Below are 25,217 nucleotides of genomic sequence, written 5' to 3'. Positions count from 1 at the left end.
ACGACATTTTCATACAGAACATGCCGTACAATATAAGGCGATATAGCATACATCAACAATCTAGAGGCAAAATGAGTAGACTCAATGCGGTTGCAGATTAGAGGTTGAGAGGTATAGACAAGGAGGTAAAAAAATAAATAAATAATATCTACATTGTAATAGTGAAAAGGTTACAACTTTGCACATCAAATCTCATACATTAGCTATAAACTTATACAATTATAATAAAAAATACAACAAGGCAAAAGGAAATAATATACTACAATGTACAGTGGAAGCAACATGCTCCCCTCCATCTGTACATAAATAGTATACAAACTACATCCCATCTACTAAATGGCTCATACATAGAATGCAAAATACAGTATAATAAAAATGATGGTAATACAGTAAACTATAATATACGATATATAGTAATTTTCTCTCTTTTAACACTATACTATATATCTTAGACTCTATGGCCATGGTTCCCTGCGGGAGCATGTACGTACGTGGATTCTAACCACCTGCTACAAATCTGATCAAACTTTGACTCTGCCTTGTGGGCAATATATACACTGACTACAGGGCAATCCCACAGAAGATGCCAAAAGGTACCACCACTGACTCGGTATTTAGGACAAAGGTCAGAGGAGCGACCTCCAAATTTCAATAGGCAAGCGGGAGTCGTGGATGTACGAGGAGACTCAAGTGCTCTATTCCAGGCATCCGCCAGGGGGCCTAAATCTGCCTCCCATCTTCATTTAAAGATCAGGTAAATTATAACCATTATGGAACTATACAATAATGGAATAAGAACAAAAGAGAGGCCTGTGATGTCCAAGGGAAAGTAGACATGTCTTCAGAGGGGAAGGCACTATATTAGGAGACACAGTGGGAAACTGAGCAGACAGCATGCCTGCGTTGTGAGTACTACAAAAATATGGAGCAGGCATCTATTATTTGAGTAAAGGATTTGAGAACAGAAGAATCATAAATGACCTATAGTGTGAGACCTTTGATCTACCATAGGGCCACTCCACAGAGTCAAATGCTTTAGCAGCATCCAATGACACAATGGCTGAGGAGGACTCTTCCCCGTTGGAGATATGCACGTTAGCATGTAACCTTTGAATATTAACTGACATTGACATGCCTGGCATAAAACCCAACTGATCCGGGTGACTAACCATAGTAATAATCTTATTAAATCTAATGAAAAGGATTTTAGCCAAAAGTTTTGCATCCGTAGGATTCGGGGAAATAGGGCGATAGGAATCAGGATACCTAGGGTATTTAAGAAACACTGTGATAATTGCCTAAGACATAGAGGATGGCAAGGAATTCTCAGTAAATATATTGGTAAAAAGCTCCTAAAGTTTGGATACAAATATTCTGGCATGCTTCTTATAAACTTCTATCGGGATACCAACAGAGCCAGGAGCCTTGCTCCCAGGGAAGGAATTAATTGCTGCATCAACTTGATCTAAAGTCAAGGGTGAGTCCAGGTAGGCCTGGTCTTCAGGAGTAAGATAAGGGAGCCTAGCGGAAGCAACATATGCCTTCAGGACTGACGCATCGCAGCTCAACTGGGTACTATAAATGGTTTTATAAACACTTCTGGTATAGCAACACAACCATCAAATAATTTGAGCTCTGTAACAGAAATGGATGGTCTGCATGAACCAGATATGCTAACTACCAGTTTTGTCTGCCTGAAGTGCATGTGAGAGCCTGTCCGTCAGGTGAGCAGACCTGGCATCCTGGGCCTCCAGCCACTGTATACAAGCTAGCTCAAGTCTGTTCTCAAGCTACACTATCTCAAGGTCAGTTACTAATGCTGGGTACACACAGGCAGATATATCGGTCGTTCAATTGAACAGCTGATATATCGTGTGTACATCGGCCAGTGTGTACAGACGATATGTCTGTGAATTTCATCAGGCTGTGCAGCACAGCCGATGGCCAATATATCTGCTGTGTAGGGGCGATCAGCCGACTGCCCATACACTTGCTGCAGAGGCCGCCAGTGACAAAACAGCTCAACTGGGCGGGCACATGTAAAAGCCTGCCCATGTGTGACATGAGTCAAGACACATCGGGCCAACAATTGGTAAGTTTGTATGCACTTACCAATCATCAGATAGGATGGCAGATCAGCTGGATGGCCGATCCGTTGTCCTGATGTGTACTCCGGCTGAGGCGGTCTCCTTTTTATTGAACAATTTCAGCTCCGCTACCCTATAGATAAAAGAGCCACAGAGAAATGCCTTAAATGCATCCCAAACAATAGCTACAGGGGCAGTACCAATATTATCGGCAAAGTAGCCCTCCCAGAGAACCTCTAATTCCAACCTTGCACCCATTTGTAGTAGCCATGATGGGTGTAATTTATACAACGGTAAACCTCTAGGACCACATACTGTATATCTAAACCCGCCAATAGTGGGGAATGATCCGAGATGCCCCTGGTCTTATATTCAATATTGGATAGTTTAGGTAGTAATGAATGGGAGACCAGGGCTAGGTCGATGCATGAAAAGGAGTGATGTGTGGAGGAAAAGCAGGAACCCAGCCCAGCTCCACCAAAAATTTGAAAGAACCCTCACTTCTCTGTGGATGGAATCTCGAAGACTCCCGCCATCTGTCCATTTGTGGATCCATAATGCTATTAGAATCCCCTAAGCAGAGTAGCTGTATGTCCAGGGAGCATGCGACAAACCCAACTGCTCGTTGCGAGACATCATAGGAAAAGGAGGGGGGAAATATACTCCTAATATCATGTACACCTGCTTTACCACTAGTCTTCATCAGTGTACACCTACCTTGTGATAATATCCAAATCTGCATAGACTGAAGTTATATCATCACACTTAATGAACTGTTCTTATGTGAGAAGACCCTGTAACAATACAGTTATGCCTCTTCAGTCTTAAGTATAGATCAAAATGTGTTTGCCCAGTTCCAGGATGTGCGCAGTGCAAAAACACACAAGATACATACGTTCAGGCCCCAGCTCCTAGTGATACCCGGGCAAATGCTTAGTAGTTTTAGCCCCATCATGATACACTAGGTCAGTGTAGGGGGAGAGGAAAGGTATGAAAGAGAGGGAGGGGGATCCGAAATGAAAAGACAGATGGGTTGGAGAAAAGAGGGGACTGAAATGAGAGAGACAGAGGAAGCAGAGATGGGAAGACGACTTTTGGAGCTGGTGACTCCCATTACACAACCCCATGCACCCAAACATCAGCGAGAGGGATGGGTCTCAAATATAGCTATTATTATCTATTGTTATTTTATGCTACTTTGATTATACTGGTGGTCACTCTCTTGGGGGTGAGTTGGGAGCAAAGCAAAAGCAAAAATGGAAAAACCATTTTGCACTGCGGGTCGGGCAGATGTTAAATGTGCAGAGAGATTTAGATATGTACCCTATTTCTACTCTAACCTACCCTAACCAGGCTCTGGCTCTTTACAGCTCCACATTTACCTCAGCCTTGAACTCTGCCATTATCACTTCTAGCTTCCATAAGCCCATACGCCATCCTTGGTACTCCAAACTCGCACACTAACTCTAAAAATGCTCTCACACTGCTGAGCAACACTGGGGGAAGTCACATTCTCTCCATTTTGAATTCATCCTATCCTCCAAATAGTTTTGCCCTATTGCAAACAATCTTATTTCAAGTTTCTAATTTCCTCCCAGTCTTCTAATACCTGCCTTTTGCATACCTTCAACACAATCCTCTGCCCTCCCTTATCTTCTACCCTCTGTGCCCTTGACAGCCATCTATTTCATATTCAAAATTGATGCCATCTCCTCCTGCCCCATACTCTTGTCTCCAACTGTCTGTCCTCTTCCTATGCCACTGGGTATGAAGGTCATGCCATTCTCTCCCATTCCACCTACCCTATTTACCGATATTCTCTCTGCTCAGTATCTCCTTACGCATTCTCCCACCTCACATACCTCTTCATTCTGTTCCTCACATCCAGCAAAGTCCCCTTCTTCATCAAATCCCTCTTTACCTAGACTCACTCCATCTACCCTATTCTTCTCTTTTCCGCCAAGATCCTGGAGTGTAATTGCTACAGCCTTCTGATCACTTTCTTATCCTTCCTTGACCCACTTCAGTTTGGTTTCCGCTCCCTCCACTAAACAGAAATGGTCCTTTCTAGGGTCACTACTGATCTTACCACAAAATCCAGGGGTCCTTTCTCTCTACTCATCCTCCTGGACCTATCTGTAGCTTATGATACGATGGACCATCATCTTCTTCAAACACTCAATTCTTCACGACTGTGCTCTCTTGTTATCTTTCTACATCACTAACCACTTTGTCCCAGTCTCCTTCTTTGACTCCACCTTCCTTTCCTTCTATTTGTCAGCATTCCCCAATGATCTGGCAATGGCTCCTTTCTCTTCTCCTGTTACAGCTCCTCCCTTGGAATGTCACCATCTCCTTCAGCCTCTAGAACCACCTATATGCAGATTCCATACAAATTTACCACTTCTCCACTGGCCTCTCTCTCCCTATATCCTCTGGCTTTCTGCTTCTCAAACTCAGTATGTCTAAAACCAATCTCAGTGTATTTCCCCCATCTATACCACTCACCTTCTCCACTCTATCTTGGATAGCACCACGCCCCCCACTGTAATGTCCTCACTGTAATCTGTCATTAACAATGGCATCCATGTCACTTTTCTGCCCTCAATCGCTCCCTTCTCTATTCTACACCTACACTGACCGCTACCTAACTTTTTCTCTGATCACATCAACTCACTTCCGCATCCAATATTTCGCTTATGCTGCCAGTCTACCTGGAACTCCATCCATCAGACTTTGTCAGCCTGCACCCCATCAAACAAGCCTTCAAGACCCACTTCTTAGTACAAGCCTATCATCATGACCTCTGACCCCCAGTGCACATTCATTGTCTCAATTTTTTTTCCACCGCTGACTTTGATTCTGTCTGTCCAGTTAGTCTCCATCTTACACTCTAATCCCCGTACTCATGGTCTTAGAAACACAGTGACAAATATATAGGATAACCAAAAACACTATGATAAAACCTATTGATGTACAATACTGCAGACGCCATGTCATGCCCTATAAATAAAAGTTAATAAATAATAATATGGAGTCTCTGTTTGGATAAAGTCTGGCAAGCATGGTATGAAGGATTAACCAGCAAAAGACCCAAAACAATTGCATTATAATAGTAATACACACAATTCATGTGAAGCACCTCTGGAGTGTCAAAATCCACATATAGCCCAGTTGGAGAAATTTAGAAAGGAAAAAAAAAAAAAAAAAACTTTTTCTGATTCTCTTCTATTATTTTTGGAAGAATAGAAACTCATCTATTTTCACTGCCTAGAATACTAGCTATGATAATCTTTCCCATAAAAACCTGGTTTGAACCAATATTTGATCGATACGTCATCATTTTTGTGAGACCCATTCAAAATCTGGAGAATGCTCAAGCTGCACTGTCACATACTTAGTAAATAGTCTTTTGGCATGATTTGCATGTGGTAGATTTCTTCACATTTCTGGAAAATTTTAATAAAAACATTACAAGCTGCACAGCGTTTAACTGATACAAAAAAATAAATGTAACAAATACACAATAAATCATGGGGCAGTTTATTATTTTTAATAAAAATATGACTGAATATACATTGTAGTACTGAGCCCCATAATCATACCCACAACAATTCCTCTGCATTCTGTAAAACAGATTTTAAAGTGCAAAATAAAAAGTAAAATCAGGTTCGAATCCACCATGTGTACCATCTCTAATACAATTTTTTCTTTGTGCAACTATATATTGAATTTGATAACAGATTTGACACTGTAAACACACCATACTGCCCTAAGGTAAAGGGAATGTTGAAACGCTGAAATTTGAGCAATGATATTTTTGGACCATAATTGCATTATATGCTCTCTCCTGAAGCCTTAGCTGCAGATACTGGCTGATAAAATGTTGTGTTAATTATGGAATGGACTCTTTTGGATAACGCAGAGTTGGACACAAGTCAGGTTTGCTTATCTTGCATGTTTTCGCAATGCACATACTCTGGAGCCGAGCGTAGGCAAGTGCGAATGATCCAGAGTCCTACAGAACTCAAGGCCTGATTCAGAGGTTTCCGTAAATCTTATATATACGTAAATCTCTAACGTTCTTTGATCTGCGTAGGAGCCAAACTGCAGTTCTGGCCCTGAGTCATCGGACACAGAGCCCCAAAAGCCGCAGCATGATTGGCATGCTGCTGGCATTTGCAGGCGGCATCAGGGAGCGATACAGAAGACAGGGGAGTCTCAGCCCTATTTTCTGTGCGTGCCGAAGCCAGTGGGTGCGCTCTTGGATGCGGCTTTACTGGCCCTGCCAGTTTGATTTTGCCGGATATCTTGTGGGATTACAATTGATCCGATCGCAGCTTCAGATCAGAGAAGCTGGCAGTATGCGTCTTTTTACTTAAGATGCCTCCAGCGGCTTTTGCATATGTTAGCACAGTCACTGCGTACAAAGACTATGTCATTAATCTCTGAATCAGACCCTCAGTCCTATCTCCATTTGCAGCTGAAGGAGGGTAACAGGGTAGTAATGGGGCATTCTACGCAGACCAGATTCAATGAGGGCGCAGAGATGTAATTGCACAATTACACCTGTTTTCAGGCGTATCTTATGCATCAGGTATAGGCCTGCTGCAAGTGTGCACTGATGTTGGAGACATCGTCGAAGGCTATAAAACCATATCCACGGGTATGGGCGGTATAACCATAGAGTTGCATACATGATGCATAATATGCGCATTCTCCTTTTCTGTGTATGCAATGTTGGAAAGTTATATCAGACTTGTACTCAAAACAGACCCTTTGTCCTCAATCTAATGCACATTTCATTGTATTCAAATACTACCTAGGACAGCAGGGCTTTAAAATGTTCCTCCACTTTTGGAACCACTTCCTACTTGCCATTAAACTGTCTGTGAAGGTACTCCGTGGAGACTCCCACCTTTACCAATAATGAACCACCAGCCAGTTGACCCATGCTGACATTAGTGAGAAAAACAGCACTTTTCATATAACTATTAGTTTCCAAACAATGCAGGTGTGCAGCTATGAAGCTCCTGATTGGTCCTTGGCTATCCAATCAGGATGCTGCTACACAACTGACAGACTAGCTACTTTGAAACTATGATGGGAATTGACCATTGCATCTGACAGTACTCACCACCTTTTGCTTAACAATGGTGCCGATAGCATTGTCCAGGAGGAAAAGCCCAACCAAAGGTGGGGTGGGGGCTAATGAGCGATGTGTAGCTCTATGAAAGTGGACAACATCTATAGAATATCTAAACAAACATCTGCAATTGTGACAACAGGAGGACCATTAACCTGTTTAAAACTATTTTCCATAGCAGTCAAAAGCATAATAAGAACTTTAGAGTAGCAAATTGAATTTTAAAGAATAATTCAAATCCATATATTTAAATGTTAACCTATTTAAAGTACATTTGAAGAAATTGACTACTTCAATGTTTTGCCTTTCCCCACGTGGGAGGGAGATGGAGAGAATCCACTCAGAAAAGGACTGACTGCACATGGTGAAATGTTGGTCATCTTGCAACTGCATTTTGTACCCACAGATGTCACGATTTGCAGTAAGTTAGGACCAAAAGTTCTGAGTGGTGGCCACAGTTGTAGGGGGAAGACCTTTAGGGGTATATTTACTAAAGTGCGGGTTTTCAGAAGTGGAGATGCCCATAGCAACCAAATCAGATTCTAGCTATTATCTTCTAGAAGGTGCTAGATAAATGAGAAGTATAATCTGATTGGCTGTTATGGGTAGCAAATCCACATCCACCCGCACTTTAGTAAATATACCCCTAAGTCTTCATTTCTTAATTGAAAGAAAAATAGAAGGCAGTTGAGAACGGACAATCTCCTGATATTTTATCATGAAGCCACGTGCTGCAGCATTTCTGATCACTACCAAATGTGTGAGCACATTTATTTTCAAGGCAAAATTGTTTCAGATGCAGTTCTAGATCTTAAAAAGTTATTACCACTTTCAAACACATCCTTTTAGAAATACAATCCCCCCCCTTCCCAAGTGGATAGGGGCAGACCCAATAAGTGCTCAGTACCGTACTCAGACCTGCCGATCAGGTCCAGGGTTGTGTTCTCCTGATATCACAAAAGAGAAATTCCCCATAATAGAGTTAATAGATCAGAGCATTGCATTTTTAAGATCACATATCAACAAGTGGTCTTCTGGTTCTTATGAGCTTGTCCAGTTGATTGAAAAAGAAAAAACAAAAACAAAACTTGTCTTTTAGACAAGGAAAAGTATTTACACCAGGTGACTGAGTCTCCTCTGATGACATACTGAATTACAGTATTGAAGAGAGGAATACACAGTATAAAGAGCAACTGTTTTTCACACAATCTATAAGAATATCTCATAAGACAGAGCTGTTTTAATAAGTGAGACTTGGCGTCTGTTTTTCTACTCTCAACCTTCCTTAAAACGTAAGGCATTCTTTTAATTACATGTTTTTGTTTACAGAATTGACATCCTGTTATAAAACAATAAAACATCTGAATAGCGAGCAGGCTAAGCTGTATATTATCCACATTCACTGCCTGCTCGAGGCCTAAGTGCGTCCTGAGCACTTAGCTGGTCCGCGCGGCACTGTGATCATTTGTCTCCGCTTTCTTCAGTGCTCCCTTCCTGAAGTTTTTAATGGAACTGAGTAAGGCTCCGCGGTCTGTACCGTTAACAGAGATGGGGGCGGATTCTGTTGGCACATCCTTGCTTGGAGGAAGGAGAGGCGCAGCTGGTGGTGGAGGCGGAGGAGGTGGAGGTGCTGGTATTTGAAATGTTGAATTTCCTGTACAAAATGAAAGAATGAAGTTCAATTATATATTAGGTTACATCCAGAAGGCCTTAATGAAACAACTGATTTGAATAGCATGCACTCATGTATGAAGTGATGTATATGGCTTATATGTTCTCCCCTAGGGACCAATAAGAAGTACTTTTACTTTGCTTGGATATAAGAAAAACAGAGTATTGTAGCTGCCGCTTGTAGCTACATCAGATGGGTTTTCTTTGGCTTCCAGTAGCTATAGTATAGAAAAATAGTAACAGCAACAGGTACTCTCCAGATAAACATGAAAAAGTGGTCTAGATTTCTAATAAAGACCACTATCCCATTGATTATTTGCTGCAATTTGTTTCAGATACAAAACTACTTTACCATAAACTTACAGTGAGGATGACTAAGATACAGTACAGGAGTATTTTAGAACATACACTACGTAAGGTCCTGTACAATACCTGCAAGCAGTGCTCCACGTCTACAGACAGCTAAGTAAATATGATGCCCTACAGCAATAATGTTTTGTGCCTTCTTATTATTGTACGATTACGACAGACAGGCTTTACCCCTACTCCAAAACTATTTTATTCTAAGATCAGCTGAAATACGCCTTATGCACCATACAAGTACCATTTTTACAGAAAAGGGCATTGTGGGTCCTTTCCCATCAATGGAAAAAAATTCAAACCTAGAAACAAAGTAAAACAATTGTGACAAATGAAATAAACAGTTCTAAGTGTCCCTTTGCCTTCATGACTTACTGAAGATGTGAATGATGCCCCCACAAACAATATTATATAAAAATGGAATGATAAAACTGTACATTATCATGTAAATTGTCACTGTCAGAAAGGAGCCACTTCGTATAAATGGAATGTGCCCACATACGTGCACACCGACATCGGTGTATTTTCACAAAATGTTTACGGTGGGTCTGCTTGCTGCATCATTGTAAATTACCCAAACTAGGCAGGGACCCTGTTATAGGAGAATCTATTATTCACCATTTAGGCCTCACAGATACTGGTCATTTTAGGAGGAGAAACCAGTTTACTGGTTTTCATTTAACATATGAAAAGATCTAGCCACTCACACACAATTGATCAAGAGCAGCTTTTGTATAGAGATTACTTCCCCCCGCTTCCTGTGTCAAGTTACAGCCAATATCTATATGTGAGAGAGTTCACAACAGTGGACATAAGTGTGTTGTAGACTGGTGGTTGAAGAGGTTCAAGCTAAGGCCTGTGAAGCTCCAAGGACAATAAGTATCAATTATTATATTGCTTACACTGAACCATTAGGATATACGTACACTGTATTTTATATGTGTAATAGAATATATTGTTTTGTAGTTAATTGTAGGGGGGTTATGTATATACTGTGTAATCATATCTTGATAAAGAGAATATTATATAGAGAACTCTGTGGGTGTTTTATGTTATTTCATGTCGTGAAAGGACTAAGAGTTATAAAGCAAGGAACAGTATAAGGAAACAAAGGGGATATTACGATCCCTTTATAGAACCTCATTGCCACCACCTCAGCCCATAGGATCCCATAACGTTGAAATTGCATTTTTAAGCAAAACTGCATTATACAGTTTGTATGTATATACATATATATATATATATATATATATATATACACACACACACACAGTATAAGAGCGATTGTATACGTACATGTAACAAGACAGAACAAGACTTTCTTTACGTAACATGATGCCTAATGTTGTCTATGTATAACAAGGTGTAATAAACATTAAATGAGCATTTGGCAGACATAAATAAATCTAGATAGTGACTGGGGGATACCATGGATGTTGTGCACCACTCAAACATTCTTCTAACAACTGTCTGAGATGAATAAATAATAAAAATACTATAAAGTGTCTTGAACACCACATGTTAATCTCAGGCTGGCTCAGAAGAGGTCTGATTAGAAGAGAAGAGGTCTCATTAGCTGCAATAAGCAACCTGCGTTTATAAAGGAAAACTAAACGAATGATAAAAAGATCACTGCACTTTGTTCCTTTGCCACCTCCGCATACTAGTAAGATCCAGGACACTTCCCTGATTGGTAAATATCTTGGTTTAATGTCAGCCTACATCTACTCCAGCAAGATAACTGGATTTTGGTAAATTTGTGGAGCTGCCTCAGGACGTTGTGTTACTGTAACTTTACAACATATAGAAAACAGCAGCGCTTGTCCTTTATACTCCTTCTGAGGTGCATAATTCCAGCCGCAGTGTCATGGACAGAAAGCCTAAATCCTGGCTTACAGTCTAAAAGGCGACATGTTGAAGACTCCCTACATCTGGTCTTACAGAAGAGAACCCTATTACTAAATCTCTGTGTAGAGACAGTTTGTGACAGTACTGCTCAGTTGATTGTAGCTCAGTTGAAATATCAATATAATTCCTACAGCAAGACACAGAGAAGAATACAATAAACTACCAATCTCAGGATAGTGTATGGCTGTCAGACTGGCAACGCTGGGGTACATTTAGCCAGCATTTCATGCCAGCAATTCTGTTTTTAGTAGAGTCTGTCATACCAGGTGACAGGTGTAATGGTCATCAATGAATGATAATACTGTACCACTGCAAATGGGAGAGCAGGCAGATCTATTCTGTATCTCAGTTTAGAACCATCAAGCATTGCAGCAGGGATATCGCTGGTAAGATACAAAGGGCCTGATTCAGCAGCTTACGCAATGGCAATTACAGATGCAGATTGAGCGACTGTTTGCCATCGTGCATGTGTACAAGCCGCACTGCGTGTGAGGCTTGTACGGCTCGAAGCGATCACAGTGCGATTACGGACGCTCAGAGAAATTCATCACAAAGTGAGTGACAGACTGTCAGCGTTTGGGGTGGTGATGGGGGGTGGTCAGAAGAACGCAGGCGTGTGTGTCTGTCTGAACACCGTATCATGGACGTGTATAAATTAGCCACTGCGATTGCATTCGTAGCATGAGAGCTCTCTGCGTGCGAGGAGACTTGCGGTGTCTGTGGTTGGTCAGACTTGTTGTAAATGCTACGTGACTGCCCAATGTACATTGATGGTACCGATGCTTGCGCAGAAGAGCGACATTGAACGGATGTGAGAAAGCAGCGGTGGGCGTCTTTATGCCGGCTGAGCTATGGCAATCATTAGCATATTTTCATAACTGCGTTCGTGCAAAATCGCAACTGCAATCGCATTAGCGTCCGCTGCTGAATCAGGCCCAAAAATAATTAGGTACTTTTAAATAAATTGTAGTGTGTTTCAGGGTAATGAAGTCTTAAATCAAGTACTCAAGGAAAAGGGGTGTTTTTTCCTATTTTAACCTGTTAATTACACTATATAGTTTCTGTGGTTTTACAGATGTCAGAGACTACATTACAATAAGTGGTTAACATTCCTCCTACTCTCCCCCCCTTCACATATTGCATATTTGACCATCTTGTGGTTCTTATACATGTATAAATGAGTTGTCAGCACTACACTGTCTTACAGGCATTCTAAAAGTCTTAACCAGCGGACTGCTTTAAGGAGATGTAGACTGTGTATTGTAGTGACAGAATACTACTCTGCACTGCCCCCAAGTGGTCGCAAACAGCACTTTATGAAGTGACATAATGAAGCGTTTGCTTACTTTACCGATAATTCACGTTCAAAATGATGCATGCTCTACATTGACGACAGCAGAGAGGGGAGAAAAAAGGACACCAATCATTATTTACATATTACAGACAAACTCATAACATGTAGAAACAAGGTTATTGTTACACTATAACCAGGGGTGGTCCTATCCGGTTTGAAATTGCAGGGTTTAATGGACAATAAAACTTTATGGGTTATACCTTGCAGTTCAATATATTGTGGAGATATTGGCTGTGCACACACAGAAGGGGAGATGTATCACGCTCTGAAGAGAGATAAAGTGGAGAAGTTGCCCAAAGCAACCAGCTTCTAATGGTGCGTACACACGGGACGATCGACCACGAAAATCGTTGTACGATCTCCCGGGTGTGCTGGACGATCAATATCGATCATCCAGCACACCAACAATTCACCAACCACTATAGCGACCCGCAATCAACGATCACAGGTCCCTATAGTAACCTGGTCGATATCGACCAGGTTGGCTGCATGCACGGTCGATGGACGATATCGATTACCGTCCATACCGAAAAATTAACGATAATGATATGATCGATATCGTGATCGTTCATATCGTCCATTTTAATCGTACCGTGTGTACGCACCTTAACTGTCATTTCAAAGACTGTGCTAGATAAATGACATTTATAAGCTGATTGGTTACTTTGGCCAATTTCTCCGCTTTATCTCTCTCTAAGGCCTGATACATCGCCACCAGAGACGGAAAGTTTGTGGGCTGTAACAAAGTTTATGTGAATGCAACTGGTGAGATCACTAAAGCAGGAAGTGTCTCAGTAATGTCCCGGTCTTCAGTGTATGTAAATGCTTTGGTCTCTTAGTTGTGTCATACTATATTGTATGTACACGTCAGGTCCACTTCATATGGGAGTATTCGATCTCACAATGCCCACTGCCCAAATTCAGATGCTGCTTCTTAGTTTGTGTAAACAGGTCTGTCACAATTCATTTGTTGCCAGGGAATTCAAATAGATAGATCCACCCCTGACTACAACAGTCATTGTGTTCTTCTAATGTTTGGGGCAAACTATGATTTATGGGTAAATTCAAAGGTCATTTTATGGTTTTTAAACTAAAACATGAATATATTAGTGTCCCTATTAATCTAAACTGGCCAGAGAGAAGTGCAAAAAATAGTACCTGCATTGTCATTTTTATTAAATGTAATGGCAAACGTGATGTCTAGTAAGGAACTATTCATATTAGCAACACACTAGTCCAGACGTTAACGACGCAGGGACATAATATAATGTATATACATTTAATGGGTGAGTAGATGGACATTAAAGCATTTACGATACAACTAAATAAGCAAAGCAGTGACCGTACACAGCATGCTGACAAATATTTTAATACAGGGTATTGTATCATCCTAAAGAAGTTTACTATATGGGAGATTTGTTGGGATCTTGAATTCACAACATTTAAAATTAATTGGAACCTTTCCTGCTCAGCCCATCCAATCATCTCAAAGCACCAGAGGATACTGTGCAGGACGAGAAAGATTAGCTTGCACTGATTGGCCGCTGCACAGCTCTTCCAATCAGAAGCTGGCTGATGTTTTTAGTCCTGCATATTAGCTCTTCAAATCGAACACCGTAATGCAGAACTGTGTATTAGGGCAGAATAGGTAGGTGGTTTCATTTAAGGCGGAAAGACCCTTTAAAATGTTTTATGCAACCAGACCGTATAATCTCATTTGATTTATCCAAGTAAACAGGTTATTCGGCCTTTGCTTTCATTGTATTTACGGAGTATGCAACCCACTATACAATTGTCCTAATGCCACCTGAGCTTGTCTATATTATGCTTCCTTATAAAATGAACCTGTCACCTGCACACTGTGTTTCTATTTTGAGTTTGGCCATATAAAAGTAAAATTTATGTAATCAGCGATATATGTCTTCATGTCGTTACATATTTACATTTTGCAGATGTAAATTTCATGGACACTTTGTCCACGGCTTGAAAGTAATTAACAAGGAGCGCAAAGTAAAATGGCTGCCTAAGCTGTGTCCATTCCACATAAACGTTTAGTGTTTTCCAAGGACTCGCACACACTTACGCTTTTAAAACATTTTATCAAGTTCTATCAGGTAACGTTCTAGACGGAACACACGTAAAATTAACGCTGATGGCAGGAGGACCATTAATCGCTCAGCCAAATCCTGTATGCAATGATTACAAAAGTGAGGCGGGAAAAAAAGCAAAGAGCATTATGCATGAAGTATTTATGTGCTTTATATTTCTTTTCCTGTAGTCACTACCTGTGACACACCAAAGCCTGCCAAACTGCGGTAGCACTTTCTTTGCAGGTGTTAGTTGGAAAATATGCTGAAATAATTAAAATATCTAGTGTGATCCAAATTATTACCAATAGGCAAGATTGTATGAATAATTGATGAAAATGTTTTGGGCAACATGACATTTTAGCACATGCAGTTAAGGACAGATCCTCCATGTTGGCATGGACAGTGAGGAAGGCAGGCGCAAAAACAATGCCACACAAAGGTGAGGAGAGAGCAGCAGTATGGGGTGCACTTGTTAGCAGCAGGTATCCATGACAGTCGTATGTCTCACTGCATCGGCCAGTGCCTTCCACACTTCTCCTCACAGGAGCGCAGACGGATCAATCAGTAGTGCTGGCATAACCAGGAAAAAAAATCTACCCTGCACTTCTGTGAGGTGATGCGCAAGACACACAGCACATGTGGGATGTTTCACATCAAAGCTTAGCAGAGTGTAACTTTTTGATAGACTATGGGGCACATTAACAACCTCTCCTGCAATATACCCCAAACAGGAGGGTAGTTTTGAGGTATTTATGTTATTTACTGAGCAGAAGTCACAGATGATTTCCCTCTCAGTGCCAAGAAATACACCAGTCTCCCTCCAGCCTGACCCTGGCTACTCCGTTTTGACAGAATTACGGACACTACACAAATTGGTGAACAATTACATTTTCTACACCTATCTGTGCACTTATTATCAGCAGACAATAAGAACATCACTGGGAATAATGGAATCTATAATGCCTTTACAACGGGACAATTCCCATGGTGCCTTCTATAGCACTGCCAGACTGGCACAAGTGTGACCACATGCTTTTATATGGGCGCATAGTTAGTGACCCTTCAGCCCAAGGAGTTCGGGTAGAGGGTAGCTTGTGATGATCCCAGTCCCCAACGGAGCAGCATTCTTCATAATACCAAATATAGATCCCGCTTTTCCTGTATACAGTATATAGAGTGTACCGCTGTGCAGCATTTGTACAGATCTCAAAAACCTTTAATATTCATAACAGTCATAAAAGCTAATAAAAAGGAGACCATTAAAAAAAATAATCTATATAAATGACAAAATGTTATATAAAAGATATCAATATATTTTGTAAGACAAATTGTAACTAATTTGCTTAAAAAAATATATATATATTTTTATATATTTTACTTTTTTTTTTTTTTTAAATTGTGTTTATGCAAATTCTATTGGGAGCGTCTCCTCAGAGCCAATGTCCATATAACATCATCTCTGCTTGAGCACTGGCATCAGACTGTTTCTAGAACAGATTAAAAGTATAATTCTTGAGTTCACCAAAACCCAGTGGTGCGCTACCACAGGGAAATCTAAGCCAGGGGTCTTAGGCAACAAGCCGAGAGGCAGCAAAATGTAGAGGATTTAATTAATTTATTTTTTTAAAGTGCCAATTGTTATGGCTGTGAAAATGAAAAAAATTATTTGCATCTTGTTAATACGCTAAAAAACGCAAATGTTATTCTTATAAAAGAAAGATGACAATTTATCTGCAGCTTCAGGAGGCAGGATGAACCCATTCCCGGCAACACTTTCGACAGAATCTGCGCCTCATGCGCTCATTCACGGAGAAATACTGTAACACAACTGCTTGTTAAACATATTCAAACTGGAAATTTACTGCTAAAAGACTTTTAATACAAGATCTCACTTCTTACCAGCCAACTGTAAGGGGGATGGGCAACAGCGCCATCTGCAGTTAGCAAAAAGCATACCCACAAAGTTTCCATATTCTTAGCACCAGTGTCTGTATAGTTTTTGAAGAGTATTAAAATAAATGTATGGAAGGCATCTTTAATATTCAATATTACTACCCACTTAGAAGCTGAAGACACACAAAAAACAAAATTCAATGGAGTTCTGGATATCCATGCGTACAACATTCTCAAAAACAGAAGTCACCAATTACAGTATAAAATAATCTGTATAAGACCCTGTGCAATAACTGCTCCCTAACAGTAAATAATTGCCCAGTAATCTGCCAGAACTACTCCATATAAAACTCATCCCACTTCTCTTTCATCTGCAATTCAATCGTGTTTTCAGATGAGAGCATCAATCCTTACAAATTTCTTTTTCTATTAGTTGCACATGTAAAGACAAAAAACGCACAGGAAATGCTAAAATTGGATATGGAACTACTTATATACCAAGAACAGCAGCACAGTGAGGGGTGATACCACAAGACATAAATAGAAGGGAATTGATACTACAAATATTCTGAGTGCTGAACAGATGTAAAGTAGCATAACTGGGGAACACACAGCTCCACATACTCATTTCCTGGGTGCCTATGTCCTGGCGGGCTAGTACTGCAGACTGCTATTGTGTTGCATCTAAATTTATACCATCCCAAACTTAATCGTAATTCCCTTACTTAGTCGTAATCATTTTCAGTTTGTACGTTTACCGACCTCTTTAGCGATCTGCATTACTCTGCTCCACTTAACTGATGCACATATACAGTGGTGGACAAAATTGCAGACACTTTTTGAAATTTGAATGTTTTTCAACTTCGAATGCTTATAAAAACTGTTACACTTCACGCAGTGCAATGATTCATATTTCAAATTAAAGGAAATTTAATGCTGAATTCAACACAATAAACAGAGGTCAAATATTTGTATTACAAGGGAAGTTATGCAGTGAAATCAACACTTATGGTGAAAATCCCTGTGTACTTATGATGTTACTATCCTATCAGTATTTTGTTGGGTATCCTTTATTTTTCAAGACAGCAGCACAGCGATGTGTCATTGAGCCAACCAATGTTTGGAGCTCTTCCTTCTTTATTATGTGGTGCCATGAGACACGTGATCCAGGATTGTGACCAACGAAATACTGATAGGAACATCATAAGTACACAGGGATTTTCACCCTATCAGTATTTCGTTGGTCACAATCCTGGATCACGTGTCTCATGGCACCACATAATAAAGAAGGAAGAGCTCCAAACATTGGTTGGCTCAATGACACATCGCTGTGCTGCTGTCTTGAAAAATAAAGGATACCCAACGAAATACTGATAGGATAGTAACATCATAAGTACACAGGGATTTTCACCCTAAGTGTTGATTTCATTGCCTTTCATTTGATATATGAATCATTGCACTGCGTGAAGTGAAACAGTTTTTATAAGCATTCGAAGTTGATAAACATTCAAATTTCAAAAGGTGTCCGCAATTTTGTCCACCACTGTATATACTGAACACTGGTTTAGCTCATAAAATGTTTCCCTGGCTGTGTGCTTGTATCAGATTTAAATCTCCCCCCTCCCCAAAGCATAAAGTCAGTTTTGGGTGAAATTTTAACAGGATATGATACAATACGGAGTTCTACTTAATTTTAGGGGCCCTATTCAGAGATGTTTGCCAATGATGGCGCAAGTACAAATTTGTACGCAGCAGCTGTGTGAAAATATGGAAAAGTCACAGCAGCCGGGATTTGTATGGAGACGCCTACCTGCAGCATAGAAAGACGCAGCTCGGTCACCGAACAGTCCATCATCTGACTTCTGAGTAATCCCATGGTTGTGCAGAATGCCCGTAGGAACGGAGACGCAGGAGCCATTTTTCTGCATACAAGATCGCAGTCAGAGACATGCCCTGAAAACGCTCGAGACACGCCTGGCGTTGGAGTCATCACCTCCCCATTGCCGCTTACAAATGGTCTGTGCCTGACAACCCCTTTACGAACAAATTCTCACAGCGAGCGGCATCGGTAATGAAACTTGATGCATGCGCAGAAAATTAGTCAAACTGCGTAAACATCTCTGAATCAGGACCTAGTTCCTGCCAAAGACTAACAGCCCAGAGTTGCTCTCTTCTCTCCTGGCCTCTTTTAAAAGGCCCAGCTGTGTTGTCCGTGCACCTCCCACCCAAATCATCACATCTGCATGGAAAGAAAGGGAGAGCAGAGCTGGAGCATTGGAGGAGCGGTCAGAGACTCACTGGCGCCACCCCACTGTAGAATGATGAATTTCATCACATCTTAGCCTCACGTAAAACTAAACTCAGAAGTATGCAAGAACTAAAATACAATTCTCACATAATATAAAGATTATTATATATTAAATAACTTTGTAGAGGAATATTACTCTCTCATTTACCTGAATCACTATTCCTAGACTAATTATACTCCATCAACATTAAGGAAAGCTGGATTCATAAACACAGAAACAGTGTTACCCGTGTAGTAAACAGTACAGCAGTCTGCTGGCAGTGAATGTATGGATATACATAACATATCAATGTACAAGGTATTTTAAGTAGCAGTGATGCGTTGATGGGGAACAGCAATGTGTGAACACCGAGCATGGGTGATGGCAGTGCATGTTGGTCTGTGCATGGATGAGAGCAGTTAGTTTGGAGAGAAGCAGACGGAGGTAACATACACAAAGCTGACCACGCTTACCTCACATGGGATCTTGGCAAGCAAATGCATGCATTAGGGTATACCCATTAAATGTATAATATGGTTAAAGTGAAAACAACCAATTTTATTTCATTTGATTTTGAAGTGCCCCAGTATCATACACCAGCCATCTTGGGCAGCCATGTTCCCTGGACCAGCACTCAATGGAAAAGTAGCCTATCAATTTACTAGGAACCAATGTCAGTCATTCTTTGTGAATTGAGCTTCATTTCTGCTATAGAAAGCTTACTGGTTTTTAGTGATGTCTGGGCTGCACTCACTTATTCAGCTCACATAACATTTACCTCCACTCTGTATAAACAGTGTGCGCTAAGGATTATAAAATGTATACACTAACTATGCAGCTTAAGGGGATATTTAGCAAACTTTGGAGAGCGTTAAAGTGGAAAGAGATAAAGTACCAACAAATCAGCTCCTGTCATTTTTCAAACGTAGCCTGCAAAATGTAAGTTAGAACCTAATTAATTAGTACTTTACCTCTCGCAATTTACGCGCTCTCCAAGATTTGATAAATGCCCCCCTAAATGATGTTTCAAGCCTCCTTACTGTAGTACCTGATACTGCCTACAGATGTCACGGCTATAAATTGCCAAAAGCTGCACAGTTCTATACAGTGATGAAAACAGTGTAATGTATAGACCAGTGTTTCCCAACTCCAGTCCTCAGGGACCCCAACAGTGCATGTTTTCCATATTTCCTAGTTGGCGCATAGGTTTGTTCATTACTGGCTGGCACATTTAATAGATCGACAGGTGGTGCGAATTATTTCACTTGGGAAATACAGTATGAGGAGATCTAGAAAATATGCACTGAGAGGGATTTCCAAGGACCCCTGGGGATGGGAAACACTGGTTTAGACAATTAAAAAAAAAAAAAAAAAAAAACAACCCACAAATCTTCTGATAACATTTAAAATGCTAGATCATGCAACTAGGGTAGTGTTTCATATTCTTTTTAAACAATGATCTACTCATTCTACCTTTCCAAGACTGTAAGTTCTTTTCACTTCTATGGCCAAATATTTTTTTAGAATTTGCATTGCAAGACCCAAAAATTAGGCCACATATAACATTAAAAAAAGACACATATGAAATAATAATAAAAAAAAAATTTCATTAAAATAAAAAACTGAATCACAAAAAATATATATCATAATTTTATCACAATTACTCAGTTACTACTGTACATATTAAGAAAACTCCCTGAAATTACCCTGAAATTTATTTCGTTTTTCCAAGTGTAGCAGTACCAAATAAATGCTTTAGGGAGAACTGGGACAAAAATAGAAATGTTTGGGTTTTTTATTTTAAACTTGTGTTTCTTACATTTTGGGAATTATAGACAAACATTTTCTCCCTATTTATTTATTTTTTTACTAACAGTATGCAACTAAATCTATATATACAAGTACAATAAAAATTGGTCTTTAAATAACCTTTATCCACATGGATATAAGATATGAACAATGCTTACCTGTGGTAGAAGGGGGCGTAGGAGAGGACGGCGATGTCAGGGGAGAACTTGTTCCAGAGCCTGCTAACCAGAAAAGGGGGGAACTTTATATTTTTATGGAGACAGCTTGAAATAAAAACAGTAAGACTCACAGAACAGGAGCAATGACAATAGTAAATACCATTTTGTAAAACATAGCCCTTTTTATTGCATCACAGGGGAGGGATACATAGACTTCTAAATAATGACAAACGTTAATATGACAACACAACTATCAAAACAGAAAATAACTAAAATGGTATCAAATCCAGCAAAAACATTTTCTAACACAGGCCAGTGTTTTGTGGTTCTGAGGATTACAAGTATAGCCGGACCCTTTAACTAGACACGTGGAGGCAGCCACTTTGTTGGATGAACTAATATTCAGCAGACTTGCTAACAAGCTAAATTTTGGTTTAATCTATAAACGGAATAGACTAAAGTTACATTTTAATGACAAATCTAAATGACAATGATTATCACAGCTGTATAAAAGTCTTCTAATTGCCTAAAACAGATGATTACCATTTTCCTATGTGTACATTGTTTTGGTAAACATGTATAGAGCCTAAATTGGCTAAAACTAACTACAAATAACAATACATTTGTCACGTGGGAACTTAACTATAAAGAAGGTTTAATAAATCTCCCCCTTAGTCACTTATAACGATACTTCTAAATGTAAGTTTTTGTAAAGAGGAACTTCAAAAAAATAATAACGTTGATGAATAAATTATTTTGGCTACAAATAAATTATACAAATTTGAAACATTACTGACAAAATAATGAAGACATTAAGCAATAGAAATCTGTCAAATACCTGAATTATTGGAATTGTTGCATTTTATTGACTGCTCCTCGCCTGAATCACAGTTTGTGCGCTTTGACTTCTATGGAGTGGAAATAATAGAAAATGTAATTCCGGCAAATAATCAAAAATAAAAATTATTCTTAAATCCAGATAAAAAAAAAATTTTCAAAATTCGATTTTTACTTACTTTTCGTGCTAATATTTTCCTCTTTTTCTTTTCTTCCTCTGACCCGTGGTGGGACTGTGCTCGTGTTAGTCGCCTGTGCTGGTACATCTATAGGATTTTATAATACAAAGTTAGAGACAGGCTAGTATGGGTAGATAAGTCTGTGTAACTCATCCTTATATTTGTTTATTGTATTGTGGAGTGGCAATGGTTTCCTTTAGGTAGAAATGCCTTGTACAATGCACACATGGTGCCATTGAAGGACTGGCTATAAGGTTTTGTCATAAAGATCCAAAGAATCAACTGTATATACATCTATATAAACAGCTGGGTTAGTGAAAAGGAATTTACCAATTTCTGTTCCTCTGCAAGTCTCTTCTCCATACATTCTTTGGCGGTTTTCAGGGCCTCTTTTAACTTGGAAGGAATCTGCAAGATTTCAAAAGACCAGTCAGGACAATGGAACATTTTCTTAGTAGGAATCATGATTTCTAGGATGCACTTTCATTATTCTGCCAGGAGGTGGCATATGAATCTAAACTAATTGTATTTTTTGTTCTGGATATTAATTTCATTCTAAAAAACAAAAACAAAAACTCAAGTAGTATTGATGAAGGCTGGTTCCAAATAGGTACAATTGATCAAAAAGAAACTAAAAATCAACCAACTTAAAGTGAAATTTTCATAACGTGTGTGTGTGTGTGTGTAAACAGTAGAGATGGGTGGATGGATAGATGGATGCTCATCAGAGGCTAGTGTCCTCTTAGTTTCATGGATGACTTCAGTTATCCATGATAACTTAATAAAGAAGTTCTAATTATAGCTTACGTCGTGTGATAAGGAAACAGTGCTGTTTTCACTACAGTGTGCCATCAGCTAAAAGCATCAGTGTAACAGGTTGGCAAGAGAGCCGCATAGATATATTGCCCAGCACAACCATCACAGTCTCACCATGCAGGCTGGGAGCAGGGAACGGAGCACAGTATGGAGAGGGGGCATCAAACTGGATTGAGGATCAAACATATAATTTACCAGGTCGTGAGCACAGAAAATGCATAAAAAATGTTAAGTGCATGGTTACCCGTAACAGTCTCACCCTCACATCCAGTCTCTCTGTCCCCGAACCTCCCCTATGTCTCTACCCCTCTTTCCCTGTCGCTCTCTCCAACTCTGCCCACCACCACCTCCATCTTTTTTTCCCCTCTTCTTCCCCCCTCCCCCACTTTTCTCTCTCGCTAGCCTTCTTTTCTTTCTCCCCACACAAACCCTGTAACTGAGCACATTACAGCTGAAATGTGCAAAGCCCCAATAACTGAGCGCATTACATCTGAATGAACAGCCCCATCAAATGAGTGCATTCAGGGCCGGATTAAGGAGGGAGTGACCAAACACACAGAGGGGCCCCTATGCATGGTCAGTGTGATCCTACCATGATCAGGTGTCCAGTGGCACTTGTTCCCGGATGGGGGCTCAGTTGTCGCGTCAGTGCCTGTGTTCTATCGCATGCAGCAGCACAGTCAGTGCTGCTGAGTACAGTGCAGAGCGCCCAACATCTCGAGTTCCCTCATCGGTGTCACGTGACACATCACATCCGTGCTGCAGAGAGGGACTCAGGAAAAGCTCTGCCAGTAGGTCAGGTGAGTATTGAAGGATGGAGCAGTAAGCTCCTTGTGGCTTGGGGGATGGGGGGGTAGGCACCATGTGGCTTGAAGGTGACCCCCTTAACTTAGTTACCCTGGGGCCTCCACAAGACTTAATCTGGTCCTGTGTGCATTACACCTGACTGTACACAGCCCCAGTAACTGAGCACATTACACCTGAATGTACAGCCCCAGTAACTGAGCACATTACCCCTCAATGTACAGCCCCAGTAACTGAGCACATTACACCTGACAGTACACAGCCCCAGTAACTGAGCACATTACACCTGAATGTACAGCCCCAGTAACTGAGCACATTACACCTGAATGTACAGCCCCAGTAACTGAGCACATTACACCTGAATGTACAGCCCCAGTAACTGAGCACATTACACCTGAATGTACACAGCCCCAGTAACTGAGCACATTACACCTGAATGTACAGCCCCAGTAACTGAGCACATTACACCTGACTGTACACAGCCCCAGTAACTGAGCACATTACACCTGAATGTACACAGCCCCAGTAACTGAGCACATTACACCTGAATGTACACAGCCCCAGTAACTGAGCACATTACACCTGAATGTACACAGCCCCAGTAACTGAGCACATTACACCTGAATGTACAGCCCCAGTAACTGAGCACATTACACCTGAATGTACAGCCCCAGTAACTGAGCACATTACACCTGAATGTACAGCCCCAGTAACTGAGCACATTACACCTGAATGTACAGCCCCAGTAACTGAGCACATTACACCTAAATGTACAGCCCCAGTAACTGAGCACATTACACCTGAATGTACAGCCCCAGTAACTGAGCACATTACACCTAAATGTACACAGCCCCAGTAACTGAGCACATTACACCTGAATGTACAGCCCCAGTAACTGAGCACATTACACCTGAATGTACACAGCCCCAGTAACTGAGCACATTACACCTAAATGTACACAGCCCCAGTAACTGAGCACATTACACCTGAATGTACACAGCCCCAGTAACTGAGCACATTACACCTGACTGTACACAGCCCCAGTAACTGAGCACATTACACCAGAATGTACACAGCAGCAGCTGGCGCAGGCATAATGATAAGCAATTGGCAAGTTACATCCTGTCACCCCTCTCAGATGATGTAACAGCACGTGTGCTCATCAACTTCCATGTGAAAGTGGCATTGGGGAATAATGAGTGGACAGTGCAACCAATAACTCACTGCACATGTCAGGAACACACAGGCCAGTAGGATTATATATATATATATATATATATATATATATATATATGGTATGTAGAAGTCAGTTAAACTTAGGCCTTCCTATTTAAATGTAGTTTTATCCATCTAAGCTTGCAGATCAGTTGTGTTTGGGATGTAAACAACCTACGTATGTACAGAAGCCCTGATTCAGAGCCGCTCGCTCTGAATCAGGGCCGGGCTTTTTTTTTTTTTTTGAACGGCCTCCTGGCCGCTCGCATAGCTGTGGGTGACCACCCACAGCTATAGCGAGCGGCCAGGAAGATGGTCGCGATGGGCAAGACCATCGCGACAATCGGGCTTGTGACGAGACCTTTGTGGTAGGGTCTCATTGCCACAAGCCCCAGAGAGATTTCGGCTCTAACAGAGCCGAAATCTCTCCCACTGACATCACTCGTGATATCAGTGTGGCCGGCCCCCGACGGAGGCGTTCACATGGGAACGCCTCCGTTAGGGCAGCCACTTCCCCACCCCGCCCACCAAAGGGGGCGTGCTGTCACTCACCATCGACAGCACGCCCCCTTTGGTATGAGACCCGGAGCGACGGAGTGCCC

At 40.8% G+C, this 25,217-nt stretch overlaps 1 protein-coding gene across 5 annotated transcripts in view; it reads right to left on the bottom strand.

The window, feature by feature from the left end:
• Window positions 1-5,614: 5,614 nt before the first annotated feature.
• The window catches only part of PXK (PX domain containing serine/threonine kinase like), an 85,839-nt gene continuing 66,236 nt past the window's right edge, over window positions 5,615-25,217 (bottom strand). The window contains exons 14-19 of one of the 5 annotated variants that reach the window (XM_088472694.1): window positions 22,111-22,188; window positions 21,781-21,867; window positions 21,603-21,672; window positions 20,765-20,827; window positions 12,519-12,553; window positions 8,800-8,887 (exon numbers count right to left, since the gene is read on the bottom strand). In XM_088472694.1, coding sequence (XP_088328820.1) covers window positions 12,537-12,553; window positions 20,765-20,827; window positions 21,603-21,672; window positions 21,781-21,867; window positions 22,111-22,188 — 315 coding nt within the window. In that variant the 3' untranslated portion in view covers window positions 8,800-8,887; window positions 12,519-12,536. Of the gene's footprint in view, window positions 8,888-12,518; window positions 12,554-20,764; window positions 20,828-21,602; window positions 21,673-21,780; window positions 21,868-22,110; window positions 22,189-25,217 lie in introns of all 5 variants that reach the window. The other 4 variants (XM_088472696.1, XM_088472695.1, XM_088472692.1 and 1 more) reach the window with 4 other exon arrangements.

This window comes from Taudactylus pleione, unplaced genomic scaffold (genome assembly GCF_031769625.1).
Source record: "Taudactylus pleione unplaced genomic scaffold, aTauple2 ptg000128l, whole genome shotgun sequence".
In the NCBI taxonomy this organism is placed as follows: domain Eukaryota; kingdom Metazoa; phylum Chordata; class Amphibia; order Anura; family Myobatrachidae; genus Taudactylus; species Taudactylus pleione.
This window is presented reverse-complemented; position numbering and strand designations above follow the sequence as displayed.